The sequence below is a fragment of the Branchiostoma floridae genome, chromosome 6, assembly GCF_000003815.2.
Source record: "Branchiostoma floridae strain S238N-H82 chromosome 6, Bfl_VNyyK, whole genome shotgun sequence".
NCBI lineage: Eukaryota > Metazoa > Chordata > Leptocardii > Amphioxiformes > Branchiostomatidae > Branchiostoma > Branchiostoma floridae.
Window position 1 is genome coordinate 8,766,603 of NC_049984.1, and position 12,957 is coordinate 8,779,559.

The following is a 12,957-nucleotide window of genomic DNA, read 5'->3' on the forward strand; positions in this document are numbered from 1 at the left end:
CTAACATACAGCCAGCAAAATAAAATGGCCCATGTTGTCACTGTCAACATACATTCACATGCCAGGGCTCAAAATACTTTTTCTGCATACCTACACTGGTGCAGGTAACATTGAAAATTACCTGCACCAGACAACTTTTACCTGCACCACTCTGAATTTAGGAAGTATGGATCATACCAAAATTGTTCAGGAACCATTTCTGTTTTTTTCTTTTATACTTTATAGGTGGTAACAGTCAATGCACCTACATCATAGGACATTTATGTATAAAACCCAGTACATGGACCAGTGCAATTGTTAGGTGCAGGTAGACACCACAAATACCTGCACAGCTCCATTTTACCTGCACAGCTCCATTTTACCTGCACTAACCTGCATATGCAGGTGGTATTTTGAGCCCTGCATGCTCACACACAGATACTTGAAGCAGTAACTTAGAGTAAACTTTACTGGCATCTCCCAGATGATGTAATTTTATACTTTACAGATCATTAGATGATGACATGCTGCTACCCTTCCCATCATTTGAGAAGTGGCCCAGGCATTCCCACCGCCATGTCAGAGACTGTCAGCCTGATATATTTGGTAACGCCACCCACGAAACATTCCCTGCACATAGAAACTCCAATATAACTGTCCCATCTACCACCAGATACTTTGTAACCAAGGTGGTGGACTCTCTTGACAAAGTTAAGAATGGTTACGGACATTATACAGTGATCAACAACCCACTGAGGACTTTTTCAGTGGTGGAGCCAGGTGGTTCGAATGGTTGTATCGAGCATAGAAGAAGAACGGTTGAGAACACATCCCAGGCTCGTACCTGCCATGTAGCTGTCAATGCAGGTTTCTTTAACACTCACACCGGAGCCTGTCTGGGGAACTTGGTGACAGATGGGAAACGTATACAAGACTCAGGAGGGATACAAAATGCCAACTTTGGGATTAGGAAGGATGGAACAATCGTAGTTGGGTGAGTAGACTTAATATAGTTTTGTATAAATGTCTAAATTACTTCCACAAACATGAAGGTATCTTTTTTTAATGTTTGTTGTGTGTCTGTTTGAATATTGTAGAGTGACAGGATGTGAGGTAGAACATGGTGTGACTGGCAGGATGGGAAGTTGGCTTGGCCTGGGTCAAACTTAGTCTCGGCTGCAGGAGGATCGGAAGGCTTATTTCAAATCAAGTATGGGTAGGAATAATTCCCAGGCATTGGTTTTGCCATTGTTATAGTTTTGATGCTGTCAAATCTGTTTGACATCTCCCCCAGCTACCTGTCTGAGCTGGACGTGTTACGGGAAGACAACCCCTTTGTACAACTGGTGACTGGAGTTATCTGGTTGGTCAGGAATGGGAGTGTCTACGTGAACGAGAGTAGAACCACAGAATGTGCAGACATGCAGGAGACCGGTGAGTTAGTCTTGGAATTTTGTTCATCTACATGTAACTTATTCAATTTTTATATGCTACAATAAGTTAAAGCTACCGATTGCACTTAATGAAGAATTTACGGATACATGTAACACTTGACATTGAATTAGAGCATTCCAGAAATAATTAATGGTGAATCAAAATAGTTCATCGCTACTCCTCATGGAAAAAGGCATGCAGTTCCACTTTCATATAATTATTTTATGTCAACTTATATTTTTTTGTCTTTGTAGTGTTTATTTTTGTTTGAATTCTTCCTCCCAGGTAGCCTGGATAGGTTTGTGAATGTGGTGTCAGCCAGGACTGCAGTTGGACATGACGAGGAGGGGAGGGTTGTCCTGGTGCACATAGATGGACAGACAGGAGACAGAGGGTGAGACAAAGAAATAGCTGATGTTCAAAATTGTAGTTCAAACTTCTTTCAAGCAAGCCATTCAGATAAGGATAGAAGGCAACTTTCAGGAGTTATATCTACCTGCATGAAACTGAGGTAGTGTAATCAGCTGATGTGTTTCTTTTTGTTTGTCTTTGTGTTCTATCCACAGCTATGTGAATACATGTGCTTAGTATTTCAATGTGGCAGCATGTAAGGCAGAAGTGATGTAGTAGGATACTTTGAAAATTGAAAATACCCTGTTTGGTTTGGTTTTAGTCTAATGGTGTATTGGAGAGCCAGAATGACTAATATCATTTCGTTGGAGGTAGCCACTTAGACTAGATCTTGTTCAAATTTTTTCAGAATGCATATAAAATCTACACACATTTAAGTTACTCAGGCTGAAAACATGCCCTTATGTTATGTCATCTTTCTGTAATAGCTTTATAGAGATAGCTGCCTTTAAAGCAGATTTTCCCCTTTGTGAGCAGCTCATTTTTTCTGTCTGTTCACAGAGTGAATCTGTGGGAGTTTGCAGACTACCTGCAGAGACTGGGGCTGGTGAATGCCATCAACCTGGATGGAGGAGGGTCTGCCACAGTGGTATTGAATGGGAGTGTTGCTAACTACCCTTCTGACCACTGGTAAACATGGAAATATGCAAATTTTATGACATGGAAATATGCAAATTAAGAAAAAAAGCTCCAAAACATGGGCCTGGAAATTGCATGGTGGAGATTTTTGCTCTCTTGTTGTAGAAAAGTATGTTCTTTTTTTTTAGCTTTTTGCCGTCATTTGGAATTGAGATTGAGTTGAGTGAGTTGGTTAGAGCCCTACCTTTTTATCACATTGCCTTTTTGAAATGGAAGGTATCTGAGCTATAATTGACGTCTGTTCTACTACGATCCCTTGTATATTTCAGTGCTGACAACCCAGCCTGGCGCTGTGCCCGTGCAGTCTCCACGGCTCTGTGTGTGCACAGTCTGGACTGTGAGCCTGCAAACTGCAGTGGGCATGGGGAGTGTGTGGAGGGGCAATGTCAGTGTCAGTGCAGGTAGGATACATGTGTATCTCTGTTCCTGTTTTACCTTTCTTGTTACCGTAGGTCGTAGGATATGTGTGCATCTCTGTTCTTGTATTACCTTCCTTATTTAGATATTAGAATTTAAAAAAAAAGTTATTTCTTGTTGCCTCTGAAAAACAGAGATACTGTAATCAGCTGCTTGTGTTTTTTGTTTGTCTAATGTCTTGGTGTGCGCTACAGTTATGTGAATACCATAGAGTGGCTGCCTTGCAGGATGTAAGGTGGAAATTGATGTTATTGTAATTGGATGCTTGGAGAGTGGGAAGTCTGGGTTGGCTCAGGTCCAGTGTTGCAGACAGACAGGTAGTGATTATGTGCCTGTGGAGCATGAATTGTTCACACTCAATCAGCCGTAGTCATTCTGGGCGCGTGACATCTTTTAATCCAATTTCGTGTGCTGGTATATATACATTTTCTCGACAGCACTGAATGTCACAGGCTTAGCCTACAATGCTAAGCATGGGAATGCGCTATGTAAATAACGAAGTAACACTTGACACAAAGGCAATGACAATAACAATGAAGGTAACGTGACCATTGAGGGTCATAAAAACGCTTCAAGATCTCGTTAAGAAGACAGTTCTATGGCTCCGACACATAAGGCGGTTAAATGCTCTTGCCTGTCTGTCTAAGGCTTGAAACGAGCTAAAATACTGTTAAGGGTTGCGAATTCCGGCGCTACCTGTTGTACAGCTCTGACATATAAAGTTAAATGTTCTAGCCTGTCTGTCTAAGGCTTGAACCGAGCTAAAATACTGTGAACAGTTGCGAATTCTGGCGCTAACTGTGACAATACGCTGGACAAACAAGTGTTCAAACGGGTTACAGAACGAGCTAAAAACAATGGCTAATCTCTACATTGTGCAAGGCTAGACTAGAGTGCATTAAAATGGAAGACTGAACACTAAGTTAGAGAGTTCCAGAGGACGCTGTTGGGCGGCGGTTGGCAGTGTGATCAGGATCTGGGGTTCTACCCCCGGTCTCGCGATTTCTCGCGGCATGAGTCACGTGGCTTTCGAGCCCAATTCTCGCCTATGACGTGCGTCCGGTCGTCACGTCATACGCCCATAATTGTTCACACTCAATCAGCCGTAGTCATTCTGGGCGCGTGACATCTTTTAATCCAATTTCGTGTGCTGGTATATATACATTTTCTCGACAGCACTGAATGTCACAGGCCAAGCCGAAGGGGCCAAGAAGACTCGGATGTTGATGAGGAGCTGCTACGTGCGCTGCAGGATAAGATGCCGCATGGCTGCTGGTACGCGGAGGCGTTGCTCTACGGATGGCCGGAGGTAGAGCAGGTCCGCGTCTGATCTCCAATCGCCGTGTTGCTTTCGTAGCTCTCTGGGGACGCCGGCCTCGAATGCCAGGGTGTATCCGCCACGGCGTAGGTCGTGCAGCATGTGGTGGCCTTTCGGAAGGCCCGCTTGCTTAACTAGACGAGCTAGTTCCTTGGTGAGAGTGGAAGCAGTCAATGGTCGGTGCTGCCGCCGTGCTGTTGGTGGTAGAAGAAAGGCCGGCGCGTCAGCTGGTGCTGAGCAGAGTTGTAACATATTGTTATATGCTGCCACCGGGCACAACGGAGAGCCTGGGATCGCCAAGATGGGGACTACGAGGTCTCTCTCATTGGCTTGAATGGTTTTGGACCAAGTGTTCCGGATGAGAAGGCCTTCTTTGGCGCGCAGGATGTCTCGCCGCTGCAGATGCTTGGTGTTATCAAAGGCTTTCACAGTTGTGGGCACAAGGTTTGATCTTCGTAGGTAAGCGAAGAAACCAATCAAGAGAACTGTCCAGGTGGTGGCATCTTTTGGGGAGTTCAATTTGAGAAACTCACGTGCTCGTAGTAGAAATTCTGGTGTGATGGGATGGTGCTCTTTGGGGCGGTGCCGCAAAGTCTTCTTTAGGCCGCGCAGAGTCTGTTGTAGTTCAAATTGCTGTAGGCTGAACTGGTAGTGGCCGTGGAGTTGGTGGAGTAGCTTCACGGCCGAGAGGTAGTGTGCTATTGTGTCTGGCGACTTGAGTGAGCGACTCAGGAACTGAGCGTAACATGACAGCAGATGCGCCGAGGCTGGAATGGGCACCTTCCCGAAGAACTTGCAGAATGCGATGTAGGCCCGGAACTGGGTCTGGTGGTTCGCCCGCGTAGAGGCTGCGAATGCCTGCTGCTGGGTACGCAGGGTGTCTAGTTCAAGTAGGGTCCAAGCGTCACCTGTGGTATGAAAGTGGAACAAAGTCAGGTGCAGGTGAGGAGTGCTGGCAGGTGCGGCTAATCTACCAAGTGTGAGTGAAGTCGAACCAAGCTTGGCAGACTGGTGTTTCAGTCCACGGCTCGTTGGCAGTTGCGGTCTGAAACTGACTCTGGTAACTCGGACCTGTGTGCCAACGGCTCAGGGCATCCGCTAGTCTGTTGGTCTCGCCGGGGATGTGGTAGGCCGAGAGTGCGAAGTCGTAACGAGCTTGGAGATAAATCAGCTCTCTAGCACATTCTTGCATGAACGTATCGGTGGAACGTCCTGTCAAGATGACTTGCACGGAGGGTTCGTTGTCGCAGGCGATCCGCACTGTGCAGCCAGACCAGTCTCCGCCCCAGGCCTTACACGCCACAATGATGGCTAGCATTTCCAGACGATGAATCGGATGCTTCTGCTGCACGAGCGCGGTGGGGAAGACTGAGCGAAAGTACTTCCGGTTGTATGTGCCACCGCAACCGGTGAGGCAGGCGTCAGTGGTTGGCGTGTCGGGTAGGGTGCGGCGTGACGGGTCTTTGATCAAGGAGATCCCGTTGAACTCTGGCAGAAAGGTGCGCCACCACCGGACGTCCTTCTTAAAGTCGCTGGAGAGCCGTGTACGGTGATGCTGTCTCCGGAGGCCCTTCAGTGTGTTGATGATGCGCGATAGAAAGACCCTGCCGGGCTGGACACATACTGCCACGAAGGCCAACTTGCCGAGGAGTACCTGAATCTCCTGCTTGGAGGCTCTCTTTTTGCCAAGCCAGGTGTCCAATTCGAGAAGTGTGTCAGTTAAGCGCTCTTGGGTCACGCTTTTTGTCATCTCTAGGGTGTTGTAGCCAATGCCTAGGAAGGTCATGTTCGTACAAGGCGGGGTGGCCTTCTCTACCGATTCTGCTAACCCAAGGTGTTGAAAAGTCGACCCCAAGGACTGAAAGGCCTGCTCAGCCTCGTCTGGGGTTTCGGCGCCCCCGAAATCATCTATGTAGTTCACACACTCGTAACCTTCCGCTGCGTGGATGAAGGAGACGGCGTTGGTAGTCCTTTGGCACGCCATAGCTGCCGAGCGCAACCCGAAAGGGAATGTAATGTCGAAATGGAACTCATCCCGCCAGACGAAGCCAAGTAGATGGTAATCGTGAGGGTCTACTGGTATCTGCCGATAGGCTCTGCTTAGGTCTCGCTTGTACAAATGACAGCCGGGTCCTTTACGCCTGATCAGAGATTCGAAGGCCTCGTGGCTGGGGAGGGTGAAGTGGAGTGCCTGGCCCAGGTACTGTTTCGCTGGGATGCCGTCGTTGACCGATGACCCTGGCGGGAAACTCAAGTCCACTACCACCCGCCTGTCGCCTTCGCTGCCTTTCGGAACAGTCTGAAGTGGAGACGTGACAGAATCGCTGCCGAAGGGCGGTGAACGGAATGGACCCTGCGTGGCTCCGAGAGTTACCTCCTTGTTGACGTACTGGTCGACTGCGGCGCTGTAGTTGTTGGCCGAGTTATGATTCCGTCTGGAAGACACGGGTAAATACTGAGAGTCAAAACCAATGGGCCAACCGAACTCAAGGAATTCCACGATACCGTTATCAACGTAATGTTCCAAGGAAGCTCGCCACGCTGGAATATTCAGGTGTGTTTGTAACGGGATACGCAAGCCCCGAAAGTTGTACTGACCTGACGCGTAGATGATGTCGTGCAGGTCACGGGCTGAGTGCTTGGCGATGCTTGAGGGCTGGGGACGGGGTACAGCTGGCTGGTGCGACTGCGGGCTGGAAGCTGTGAGTGTCGCCTGCTCCGGGGCCGTGGGTGCGGGGCCGCCGCTGGAGGGTTGAAGGGGGGGTGCACCCGGCTGGTGAGACTGCGGGCGGGCTGCTGTGAGTGTCACCTGCTTCGGGACCGTGGGTGCGGGGGCGCCGCTGGAGGGTTGGAGGGGGGGTGCACCCGGCTGGTGAGACTGCGAGCGGGATGCTGTGAGTGTCACCTGCTTCGGGACCGTGTGTGCGGGGGCGACGCTGGAGGGATGAAGGGGAGGTGCACCCAGCTGGTAAGACTGCGAGCGAGCTGCTGTGAGTGTCGCCTGCTTCGGGATCGTGGGTGCAGGGGGGCCGCTGGAGAGTTGAAGGAGGAGTGCGTCCGGCTGATGAGACTGCGTGCGGGCTGCTGTGAGTGTCACCTGCTCCGGGACCGTGGTTGCAGGCCGGCCGCGGGTACTGGGCCTCTGCGTGGCTTGAGTAGGAGAACCATGGTATGTCTTTGCTGTCTTGCTTGAGGGGGACTGTGGGGGAACACGGCTCGCTGTTTGAGCTGGTGAGGGCTTTAGAGCGCGGCGTTGCTCTTCGTTTGTAGTTACGGTTGAGGTCGTTGCCGAGGAAATCCGGTGCCTGTTGTGAACAGAGTCTAGTCAGGAACTATCACGGTTTGCTGAGTATCCGCTCTGTCTTCCCCTATCTCTGTTGAATGGGCAGAACTTAGCAGGGTGACTAGCATCCACTTCAGGCCTATTCCTGGCACAGAACTTGCAGGCATGCACATGTAGTGTACCCGACGCTGAGATGTGGTCGGTGGCGAAGGTGCAGGTATTGGCTTGGTACTTGTAGCAGTATGTGCTGCGTGGGCCTCCGGCTCTCTCGGTGGGTGCTGCCTGCTGGAGACCGCTGCGTGCATGACCGTGCTCCATCTCCGGCGAGGGCCGCCGCAGATGATCCTCCTTTAGTTTCTGCACTTCGGCCAGGGTAGTATTAGTGTCAATGTTGAACAGGCCATGTTCTGCGTGAATGAGTAAAATCTTGAAAAAGTTTCTGATACCCCGAAAGGTGTATGTGGGCACCTCCAGCATGAGTCCCCTCAAGATGTGTCCCCTGTTCCGGCTTTCTAACGGGTGGGTGTGTGAACTGAGGATGATGGACATTTCCCCCGCTACAAACTGGTCGTAAGTCAATGAGTCATAAGTGATGGCGGTGGTGGCAGAAAAAACGTATTCATGAGGCCAACTCACCTCCCTAACGACCCTGTCGTGCGCCTTCCTGGTTAGACCGCTGGTAAGTCTCTTACCTTGGGTAGGTGGGAGGCTTTCCTGGACGTGATGAGTGTGGTACTTGGGGGGAGGGGGGTGGCCGTCTGTGAGCACTGTGCCCCGCTGTTCCCCTTCGCTGTGACTTGGGACGTGCCGCAGGAAATCTGCCGGGTCGCTCTGCAGCTGATGAAAGGCCCGGACCTCCCGCAGAGTCGGAAAACTGTGCCTCGCGTGAGGATGGGGCGCTCGAACCTCCGTACGCTGAGCCCTAGTGTGCTCTTCCGTTCGGCCATCTTGAAGTCGCGCTGGGATTTCTGGGATTGGAGACCTTTGACCTCCGTCGTCATCTTCAAATGCGGTGGTGGGGAGGGGGGTGCGAACTCTTCCGGCCCTCTCCAAATCAGCGCCGATATCTGCCTTCATCTTTTCAAGTTGTCGGGTGACGTCTAGCAGTTCATTTTCCAGTCTTTTCGAGAGCTCTGCCAGCGTGGAATGCCATTCGAGCTCGTCGTCATCTGCGGGCGAAGAGACGAAACGCGCTGGTGGCCGTATCTTCCTATCTTCCTATCTTCCAAACATGTTAACTTTAGGGGAGAAACTAGTGGGAAGTCGAAAGGTAGACGTATGGGAGTAGAATTTGGGAGTATTCAAAGGGGGGAGATGCTCGGCGGTTGTACAAAATGGCGCGTACGGGACGCTGATGGGCGAAGAGCTGGTTCGGGGACGTCCTGGTTCTCTCCAGTGTGATCAGGATCTGGGGTTCTACCCCCGGTCTCGCGATTTCTCGCGGCATGAGTCACGTGGCTTTCGAGCCCAATTCTCGCCTATGACATGCGTCCGGTCGTCACGTCATACGCCCATGATGGATGACTCAATGATACATCCACAAAGTTATGTCAGGTTGTTAGGGCTACCCACTTAGAACTTGTCACAAAGATGTTCTGTCAATTGTATGAGCCTCTTGTTTGTTTTTGCTGTGAATCGTGGATAAAGTCTTTTCCTCTATTTGTTGACAGATGGTCTGGTGCAGGGTGTGAAGAGCTGGACTGTGGTGATTGTGGTCTCCATGGTAACTGTACGGAGGATGGCTGCGTATGTGAGGAAGGCTGGTTGGGTGCCACCTGTGACGAGCCAGACTGTCAACCATCGAACTGTTCTGGACATGGCATCTGTGTCATGGGACAGTGTCAATGTCAGGAGAAGTATGTCATCATAAAATAGTACTCTGTACTTGGGTTCGCTCTAATCATGTTAATGAATGCTTCCAGCATGCAGAGCCTCACCTGTTGTCTATATGATATACCTTGGGGAGGCTATACTCAAGAGGAATTAGGTTTCTACTTTTGTGGGTGTGCCATATAGCCATCTATCAGCCAATCAGAGAATCAGCTGTACCTGAAGAAAAAACATTTAATACCGTAGGCAATACTCAAATTGACTGACAGCTGGTTAGAGACAACACCTACAAAAATGAATTGAAAACCTCAGCTGGGTTTACAATGTAGCATGCCTCCCCCATGCATGTGTCATGTGTCTAATAATTGACCACAGACTGAGCTCTGTGTAGGAAAATGTTCCAGCCCCGTTTTGTATTGGTCTGATTAACGTTTTAATGTACAGTACTTTTATATGCAATATTCAGAAAAGTTGTTCATTCCTTGATCGTAAATGTTGATGTTGATTTATTCTAGTTCTAACAGCTCGTGGAGTGGGCCAGCCTGTGATGTCCTTCAGTGTGGCACAAACAACTGCAGTTCCCATGGAAACTGCATGGTGGATGGATGTGTGTGTGAGCCTGGTTGGGTGGGCATGGAGTGTGAACTGAGTAAGTTATACTGTAATTAGATTTATCGTTGTGCAATATAAAAATTAGGGCATAAAACTTGTTTCTACCAGATCAGTGTCACTCACTATAGATAATGGATGCTATCTGAAATGTCTGAATGTTTCCAAAATCATATCCACTTGTTATTTTTGTACCACTTTTGTGCACCATGCTATTGGCTTGGAGGCATTGAAATTTCTGACTTTTGGATTATTAACCATGTAAATCCCCTTAAGCAAAAAACTATGTTCTGCTATCTTAAATTTTGTCCTTTCTGCACCTTCTCCCAGCTTGTCCACCAGGTTTATTTGGCCCCAACTGTGCGGTGCCCTGCACATGTGAACATGGAGCCACCTGTGACCCACAGACTGGAGCATGTACATGCCTACCTGGGTGGACTGGGGTGGCATGTGACCATGGTAAGATGACATTAGGATCAAGATTTCATCAGTTTGGTGTCATGGTCGATCAGACCTTAAACACAACTTTATGTGTAGTAGTACCTGATCAGTTCAGTTGCTTATTACAGATACTCATGCAGTTTGAGATAATTCTACAGTGATAATGTTGGTTTTGCAATGTTCTGCTATCATGGTTTGCTTATCATAGCTTAGAATGGGGCAGGTCAAGGTTAAGGACAGGTTCATCCCACACACAAACTTGACCTTGTATGACCCCAAGTGGCAGAGTGTCAGGACCTTAAACACTGCTGACATGTTACATTTCTATGTTTGTTGTTTTTGTGTCCCAGTCTGTCCCTTTGGGACATTTGGACCAGAGTGCAGCCACAGGTGTGAGTGTGCTGACTCCTGCAGCTGTGACAGGGTGACAGGAGACTGTAACGTGACTCTCAACCAGACTCTGCCCACAGACTTGTACTCAGGTAATGGATACAAACACATATGATAAATGGCACCCATGTTATTACCTTTGCAAGGAAGGTTATGTTTTTGGTGCCATTTGTGTCTTTCTGTGTGTGGACAGCATAACTTAAGAAGATGTGGATGGATTCTTATAAATTTGTTAGGTGGGTAGTGGTCAGGTAACAAAGGTCAAGGGACTGACTGCAGGGATTTGAGACTTTGAAAGAGATTACCTTCATAATTAGTTGACTTTTTATCATATTTTTTTGTATGTAGTTGGCTTAAGTGATATCCATTACTAATTATGAAAATCATGTGCTGAGATTTTATCAATCCACTTTGCTAATCAAAAGTCTTCATCTAAGATCTGTTTTGGACTTAGATGAAAGCAGCAAACATTGAGCACCTAAATTATATGTATGTCACTTATTTTTATAAGTGTTCTGATCTCTACTTCTGGACAGCGAGTCACTGCATCGCAACTGGAGTCATCAAGGAACAAGTATCAAAGATTCGGCAGGAGATGGAGGATCTTCTTAGGTCAGTTTGCCATGATTAGACATTTACAATATTAGTAATGAACTAGTTATTCTTTCTTCTTGTGAATTGTACATTTTCCAACCTTTTGCTGTAGCTCCTGAGACTTCTGATTGTAGGCTTCATTATAATTAAATATGTATGGTACAGTAGTGCCTGTATTACAATAATTCCTCTTAGTCTTAGATTCTTTCTCCTACGCAAGGCCCCGCCCATGGCCTATACAATATACCTTGGAAAGCTCTGTCTAACTAGGCTGAGGTTTTCACTTTTGTTGGCCTTGCCTCTTAGTGCCTGTCAGCCAATCAGAAAATCAGCGTTACCAAAAGAAAACATTCAGGCAATTCTCTGACAGCAGGTTAGAGGCCACGCCCACAAAAGTGAAACCTGTTCAGCAGAGCTTTCTCAAGGTATACTGTATAGGCGGCAGGCGAGGCTCTGAGTAAGAGAATGCTCAGGTTAATCTAACCTCTACACTATTTCTCTTCTTCCCTTGACAGAAACCCCTGGTTTATAGCCTGTGTAAGCTGTGCCAGTCTGCTGTTCATCAGCCTGGTCGGTAACATCATCCTCCTGTGTTATCACTGCTCCTGTAGCTGCACCTCTCGTCCAATCAAGTACTCCCACCTCCCCATGCACGACCTCCCCTTCGACAGGTTCCAGGATGAGTTGGAAGTGGATAAGACTCCTAGCCACAACCAGTCTTCAAGGATATGATGTATTTGTACTTGGATACTTTCAGTTGAATACTAGTATCCCAAGTAGCTTTGTAACCCCTACTTGTCCTGTTGGGTCAGTAAGTCCGCACCCTTAGTGAGCAATTGAGCTGGTCTCAATCACAATGTTTCTGACATAGGGAGAAGAGATTTTGTTTCAGTTCTATTTATGTTACCTGTAACCTTGAAGTGGCCTTTGGGTCTTGTGAGGTGGGGACAATTGAGTAAAAAGAAATTTAAAATACAATCCTTGCCACATCTTTAAGTTGAAATCCTTGTCACATCTTTTGGTGTAAAGGGCAGTGTCCATCTCCACTTCTATAGCCCTTGGGCCACACAGTGGCACAAGCACTACAGCAGGGGGCTGTTAGTCCACTATTAGTGGTGTGTGCAACCTCCTTGAACCATCTTTATTGTCTACCTTACACTTTCTCCTGAGTGCTAAGCAGAGAAAGTAGTTTGTACCATTTGTTAAGTCTTTGGTATGACCTGGACTTTAAAAACAGTGTTCAGGAAAAACACAGCATGTGCCAGGGGTACTGTAAACGTCTATAAATTTGCAGTGATTTTATGGTAGGGAGAAAGTGAAGTCAGAATATGGCAAGAATAAGTCAGACCAAAATTTGTGTGCCCTTTATAAGGTCACAGTGGAGAGGTCATCATGAAAATTGTGAACCTCAGCAACCATTTCCCCTTTTATAGTAACTGCAGCCAAATGTTAACCTGTCTTGCTTGATATATAAAATATAATCAGGGAAAATGGGACTTCTACTTCCATATATATGCCAACATATATATATATATATATATATATATATATATATATATATATATATATATATAACCATGAATGTGATTTATATACTACAAAAATTTGAGTT

General features: G+C 47.6%; 1 protein-coding gene across 2 annotated transcripts in view; it reads left to right on the forward strand.

Moving 5' to 3' along the window:
- LOC118418463 (N-acetylglucosamine-1-phosphodiester alpha-N-acetylglucosaminidase-like) overlaps nucleotides 1–12,877 on the forward strand; it is a 15,123-nt gene extending 2,246 nt beyond the window's left edge. The window contains exons 2-12 of one of the 2 annotated variants that reach the window (XM_035824395.1): nucleotides 488–973; nucleotides 1,274–1,413; nucleotides 1,699–1,807; nucleotides 2,326–2,454; nucleotides 2,733–2,864; nucleotides 9,152–9,337; nucleotides 9,827–9,960; nucleotides 10,251–10,379; nucleotides 10,712–10,843; nucleotides 11,288–11,363; nucleotides 11,861–12,877. In XM_035824395.1, the coding sequence (XP_035680288.1) occupies nucleotides 488–973; nucleotides 1,274–1,413; nucleotides 1,699–1,807; nucleotides 2,326–2,454; nucleotides 2,733–2,864; nucleotides 9,152–9,337; nucleotides 9,827–9,960; nucleotides 10,251–10,379; nucleotides 10,712–10,843; nucleotides 11,288–11,363; nucleotides 11,861–12,077 (1,870 nt within the window). In that variant the 3' untranslated portion in view covers nucleotides 12,078–12,877. The remainder of the gene's footprint in view (nucleotides 1–487; nucleotides 974–1,273; nucleotides 1,414–1,698; nucleotides 1,808–2,325; nucleotides 2,455–2,732; nucleotides 2,865–9,151; nucleotides 9,338–9,826; nucleotides 9,961–10,250; nucleotides 10,380–10,711; nucleotides 10,844–11,287; nucleotides 11,364–11,860) is intronic. The other variant, XM_035824396.1, reaches the window with a different exon arrangement.
- Nucleotides 12,878–12,957: the final 80 nt, after the last annotated feature.